The sequence below is a fragment of the Triticum aestivum genome, chromosome 3B (genome assembly GCF_018294505.1).
Source record: "Triticum aestivum cultivar Chinese Spring chromosome 3B, IWGSC CS RefSeq v2.1, whole genome shotgun sequence".
In the NCBI taxonomy this organism is placed as follows: Eukaryota; Viridiplantae; Streptophyta; class Magnoliopsida; order Poales; family Poaceae; genus Triticum; species Triticum aestivum.
The window spans coordinates 53873164-53879493 of NC_057801.1; the positions used below are offsets into that span (position 1 = coordinate 53873164).

Sequence of the window (6330 nt, forward strand, 5' to 3'; positions counted from 1 at the left end):
TATTAACTCCATCACAGGACCGCGCCGTGGCTGGCCGGAGGAGCGGCGGCAAACCCTAGTTGACTGGAGTCGTCAGGGCTGCCAGTGAGGCGGACGTAGTAGTACTGAGAGGCCGATGGCGAGTCGCCGTCGAGGAAGGGGTTGTCTCCGGTGTCCGTCCGCCACCCGCCTTCCGCGTAGTGGAGGATGATGGCCCTGTACAGGAACGGCAGCAAGCCTTCCATGACTCTAGTGTTTGTTTTTCTTCTCGTATATGGGCGCAGAAGGAAAGGATAGAGGCAAAGGATTGTCGTACGGGGTTTTATAAACAGGCAGAGATATGTGTTAAGATGTGCTTTGAGTCTTAGCTAATCAAGGTTAGTGGATGATTATGGCCTTGCTTAGCTTGCAAACGGAAATGGTCAATGAGAGGAGGAGACATGGGTGATGATGATGGTGATGGGTTGGGTTGCATGCCTCTGGAGGAAATGAATTTTGTGAGGGCCGGCAAGATGATGTCTGCACTTCAAGAGAGGACAAGATGCAATTTCAAATGTATGCGACAGGTATGGAATATTTGAATATGCATGCTCACAAGAACAAACAAAGAACAAATCTGTTGGTTCTGGTTCAAGGAAGACCAATCCAAAGAACAAAATATAACACAGATATTTGGCGTGAAAACTAAGGACATCTTACCTCACCTCATGACATAGTATAATGGGGTTGGTTATCCACTGTTGTTAGTGAAGCTTCAAACTAGGACCTCAACTAAACCTGCCATTGCAAACATACTAGAGTATATCTACGCTTAAAACCCATGTCAGGTAAACCATCCTTCTCAAGTACTCCCTCCGTCCCAAAATTCTTGTCTTAGATTTGCCTAGATATGGATGTATCTAATACTCAAACGTGACTTGATACATCCGTATTTAGACAAATCTAAGACAAGAATTTTAGGACAAAGGGAGTATCTGAATTAGTCCACCTCAAGCATCATCCAAATTACGATAATGACACCCATCCAAGTAACAAGAAAGGGACATGACACATGACAATCAGCCTCCCTTGGGAGGAGTTTACATTTGACACCCAATAATGTAACACAATAGTACAACAGTGTAGTAAAGTTCTAGCATATATATCTGTCGTCTGACCTTGCTTGCTTAATATAACACATAATTTAATCTCCAGAAAGAATCTTTCTAGCAACAGGTGGTAAAGCCTCTCTACACAAACTACCTACGGCAGAAGGGCTGGCTCTCTTCGTGTGACACAGTTCCTCCGCACAGAGTCGGCGGGGGATGATATTGCTTACAAAAACGGTGTGGCGGTGATCCAAGGTGTCATGGATAGACGTTACCCTGATCAGCAGCAAGATACTATGAGTTGAGGTGGAAGATTTGACAGTCCGGTTCGTAGTTGCCCTTGGAAGCCGCCTGCTCAAACTTCTTCAATGGCCCTTCGTTCTCTGTCAAGCCTGTCTGGATAAAGTAGCGCGTCCACCACGAATTACTACGCAACTTTGCCTGTCAACAACACAAAACACAGCAGGTGTTGTCACTTGTCAGTCAAGGCCTCTATGTAGCCTGGATCGAAAATTATCATCAGAATTTCAAAGCCTTCAGTCAGGCGCAATTTATTCTATAGGTTCTGGAACATGTGAATACTTGCACTACAAATCTACAACAGCTACAGACAAATCTCACAATCAATAGCACAAATGTACAGCTATGCTGCTGTGTGACACAGTAGGTCAGAAAAATTGGTAAACATATGAGATGATGAGAAGCAACTTCATTAATGATGTCATCATATATCCAAAGAACAAAATGTCAAACAAACAAAATTAGGTAAAGCACAAGCACACATCCCTGGGCTGTTATTAATCCATAAGACTATAGGATAAACACATAACTCTTCAATAATTTGTAATGACTCCTTTTTGGATCATGACTATAGGATAAACACATAACTCTTCAGTAATTTGTAATGACTCCTTTTTGGATCATGAGCATGTAATGTGTTCAATTTGTTTATTAGCTTGAGCTCAGTAAAGTGGACACTATGATGTTTAAGTCATATAGGAACCATTTCTTAAGGCCAGCATGCCAGCAAATAGAAGTCATTTGTACATACCGGTCTTCCAAATTTCGGAAGCTCGGAAACTTTAGCCTTCTGCTGTCCTGGATTGCCTGGATAAGAGTAACAGAAATAAATATTAGCTCAGAAATTATATATCATCCACCAGAACTAGTAAATCGTGCACAGATACCACAGAATTAATGAACATTAAATAATACACTGTATAAGTACGAACATCAAACCCTACTACTATTCCCTAAGAAGTCAAAAAAGAGAGGCATTTCAGGACATGCATGGCCAAACTTTCTGCAGTTTGGCACCAATATGTTTACAAGCATCTATACTAGAAACGAAGGAACTGTAGATTTGATTAGGAAAGCATTTCCATAGAACTATAATTGTTGGGCTCTACACCTATATTATGACAGAAACTAGTGGTCAAATTTGTGTTTTGTGGGCTATGTTATATCCAAAACAACACTGGTATGTTACTTAATAACGGTATTATCAGAAATAAGTTCGAGGGGAGCCATCCTCAAATATTGGCAGGACCAAGACAACAGTAAATAAAAAGAAGCAAAACTATCATCTGATAAGAAAATTATCAGAAGTAAATTATCTTTTACTCTGAAGACGAACAGATACATGTAACTATATGTCAAATGAAGGTCCTCCCACAGAAAAGGAAGTAAATGTCTCAAATTGAAAAGAAAAGGACATACCAGTAAAGATAACAAGGCCATCGGTGGAGACCCTTGCTAAATCAGGAAGTGTTTTGTTCAGATACCTTGGGGTCAGATAATCCAAAGCATCTGACACGACAACAAGGTTAAAAGAATCTGGGCGGTATGGAAGAGAGAACTTGATATCAGACAAACGGACAAAGCCCTTGCGCACAAGGCTTTTGCAGCTACTATCAGCATCATCCAAATCATAAGGCTCCACTCCCCATGCTTCCTTCCCTTCTTTCAACAAGTTAGAAACTACTGTACAACTATCTGGGCCTACATGGAGAACCTTCTGCATAGCACTGCCATACGCCTTTTTAAGATAAGGAAGTGCCTGGATAACTTCTGATGTGCAAGAACCTGGATGCAAATGCAAAACAAAGGAGGTAAGTAAAGGAGGACCATACAATTCCTACCAGTCATGATCTGGGAAACAAAATACAAAGAAGACAGTAACACACAACACAATGAGATCAACCAAACACCAATGTTCACTGAAGACCAGGCCACTGTAAAATATCTGTGTTGGCCTGTAACAAGCTGATAATTAACCATTTCTGAGATAGTTTATTATAACTTTGGGGATTCGCTACTTGGCTATTCTGATGATTATGATAACAGAGTAAACAAGGATAACAAATTTCCTGATTAGAGTGAACCACCAAACAAAATTATGTTGGTAAGATACAGTTTCCTTGTTGTGTGAGGATATTAACTATTCACTATCACATCTCCTAGTGAAAACTAAAGACAACCCAGTAACAAACAAAACTAGGAGGCTAGAAGAACAAACATAGGAGTCAAAATGCAGTATAGGCCCAGGACGAGGACACTCCTATTATCAAATCAACACACATAATGTGGATGTCTCATGTGAGCATCATGTGCTGTAGTGCTATTAAACAATGATACAGCAACAGAATATATCAATATAATATCTTCAATGCAAATTATGGTACTTGTAGCAAAACAGTTTGAAACAATAACTGCACAATACATTATAGCGAGAGTTAACTTGAATCAAACAGCAAAGGGAACAGTTTAGAGTTAAAAGGGAACAGTTTAACAACATATCCAACTCGCAAGTTCAGGAGGCACAATTCAGAAACTTTCATCAGGGCACTCTATAAATAAGAGTACGAATCGGCTTGACACACAGAACAGCGACATAAAAGAATTATATACCTTCAGCTCTGCTCACAGATTCTCTGCTCGTAACAGTTACACCTGGCCATTGGAGAAAGAGTCAAAACAAGAAGTATTAGATCACAATATTTACATCTTTCTCATTGAGATCAGACCACAAACCAGTAACTTCAATCATAAAGTATATCCATAACACCATATAACAGTCCTAGAAACCCCAACACTGTTTGAGCATGTGACAACGAGTTTACGTTCGAATGAAGTGTGTATGAACAATTAATCTATAAACAGCAGGTACAGTACAATTCTACTCTAGACACATTACCACAATAACATCATTACAAGCACCCTACTCTCAAATTCAGTATCCAGTTGCTAACTGAAACAAGTTCAGTTGAAAGCAGAGCAGAGAACAGAGAAACAGAGCTGCTTCATGGCACTGCTGCTGTTTTGCCAGCCATTTTGCAATCTACACAGCAATTACAGAGACACACGGCAAGGAAAACGCGTACCGAAGCTGGGAATTTGCAACCCACCTGAGCCGCTGTTGAAGTAGACGATGAGAATAATCACTCCCTGCAAACAAACAAACAAACGAACGAACGAACAAGCAGCAGCAGAAGCGTCGTTAGCATTCAGCCAAACAGGCGTAGAAGACCGAACAGTGTAGAATCCCAAACACCAGTGAGGGGGGAAGGTGATTACCAGGGCGAGCAGTGCCATGGTGAGCACGGAGGGCGAGCGCGACTTGTGGTGGAGAAGGCTGGCGACGGTGGGCAAGCCCCCGTCCGAGCCCCGGCGGCCGGGGTTCACCGCCCTCCTCGACATCCTCCGCTCCTTGGTCCCCACCCTGACCGACCGGATCGATCCGCTCGGCCAAGCTTCTCCCCTCTCCCTCCTCGATCACCCTGCGCCGAGGAGTCGCGTTGTCAGATTGAAACAGTCCGCACCGACAAAAACCTAAGAGAAACGAACTCCCGCAATGCCGCGGGCGACGCGCAGGCAGATCGATCGGCCGCGACTGGGCCTGGGCTCAGCGCGCGCCGCGGGCTCGAACGGAAAACCCGGAAACCCCGGCGACTGCTGCGGGGGGAGGAGAGGGTGGATACCTGTAACGGCGGCGACGGTGCCGGAGAGGGGGCGACGGCGTCGGCGGGGGCGGCGGCGGCGACGCTAGGGTTGGGGCGGATCTGGGGGGCGGCGGAGCGGGGGATCGGAGTGGAGTGGGGTGGGGGGAGAGCGAGGCGAGTGGGTGGCGATCCGACGAGATAGGGACGGGAGCGCACGGGACCGGGGCGGGGAATGGGAGCTGTCACGGAGTTAAGACCCCAAATCGGTTTTAATTATCGTGCCGCGATATATATACGCGTCGGTGCGCCGAGGATTAGTGCGGGCCGGCCCGAATCCCGGCGCGCATTAGATTCGGGGATGTCGGTCGCGGCGCTCCCTCACGCTGACCGCCGGGGCCCGCCCCTGCATTTTTCTTCTCTTTTTCCCTATCGTTCCTGGACCCGGTCTGAGGTGGGTTCCGGCCCAACCCAACCCAACCCAACCGGGTCGGCCGACGGTCCAACAAATGCGTTGACCCAGTCAAATGGATCGGTGCGTGCGCCCGCCAGTCCGCCACTATCGATTGTGCATCTCGCAACGCACTACTACTAATAAGAGCGTCTCCAGCCGTTCGGCCCCAGGACGCATAAAAATCGCCCCCTGAAGGCTAGCCGGCGATTCTTTCGGCGCTGGGGCGGTTTTGCGCCCAGTCGTTGCCTCCAGCTCGCCCCCAGTTGCTGATTTTGGCCCACTTATTTCGGCGAATAAGGCCCATATTCGGCGTGATTCGCCGTGGCTTGGTGTTCAATTATCAATATAAATATTTTTATCACATATTTCATCACATAAATTTCAAATACTTCAACAAAATAGTACAACAACACATAGTTCAATACAAATTATATAGTTCAACAAATAAAAACTCATATTTCATCACACGTCGCGCCCGGTGTCGCCTTTGAGCCTCCATAGGTGCTCTATCAGATCTTGCTACAGCTGATGATGCACCTGTGGGTCTCTGATCTCCTGACGCATACTGAGGTAGGCAGTCCAAGTTGTTGGTATCTGGTGATCAACTTCGGCAAGAGGACCCTGTCGGTGGTATGGTTCAGTGTCAAACACTGGCTCTTCCTGCTCGCTCTCAATAATCATGTTGTGCAAGATGACACAGCAGGTCATGATCTCCCACATTTGATCTTTCGACCGGGTCTGAGCGGTCTGCAAGATGACACAGCAAGATGACAACAGCAAATCGAGATTGGAGCACACCAAATGCCCGCTCGACATCCTTCCTGCAAGCCTCCTGAATCTTCGCAAACCAGGCGTTCTTGCCTCCAGGCAC

At 45.6% G+C, this 6330-nt stretch overlaps 1 protein-coding gene across 2 annotated transcripts; it reads right to left on the minus strand.

Annotated features, from left to right (window-relative positions):
• Nucleotides 1–1031: 1031 nt before the first annotated feature.
• On the minus strand, nt 1032–5259 carry LOC123068534 (probable pectin methylesterase CGR2). Of its 2 annotated transcripts, none has more exons than XM_044491124.1 (7): nt 5048–5259; nt 4644–4846; nt 4475–4514; nt 3978–4019; nt 2787–3152; nt 2119–2174; nt 1032–1508 (listed from the first exon to the last, which is right to left on the minus strand). In XM_044491124.1, the coding sequence occupies exons 2-7, from the start codon at nt 4764–4766 to the stop codon at nt 1362–1364; spliced, it is 774 nt and encodes a 257-aa protein (XP_044347059.1). In that variant the 5' UTR covers nt 4767–4846; nt 5048–5259; the 3' UTR covers nt 1032–1361. The 2 variants fall into 2 exon arrangements, with proteins under 2 accessions (XP_044347059.1, XP_044347058.1); XM_044491123.1 differs by having other exon boundaries at nt 4451–4514.
• Between the last annotated feature and the right edge of the window lie 1071 nt (nt 5260–6330).

Bases quoted from the DNA above. Each gene is read 5' to 3' on its own strand.
- LOC123068534 (XM_044491123.1), bottom strand. From the start codon at position 4,766: ATGTCGAGGAGGGCGGTGAACCCCGGCCGCCGGGGCTCGGACGGGGGC. The intron at 4,515-4,643 runs GTAATCACCTTC...GTTTGTTTGCAG, and splicing joins CCATGGCACTGCTCGCCCTG to GGAGTGATTATTCTCATCGT. The intron at 2,175-2,786 runs GTATGTCCTTTT...ACTCTTATCCAG, and splicing joins TGGCCTTGTTATCTTTACTG to GCAATCCAGGACAGCAGAAG.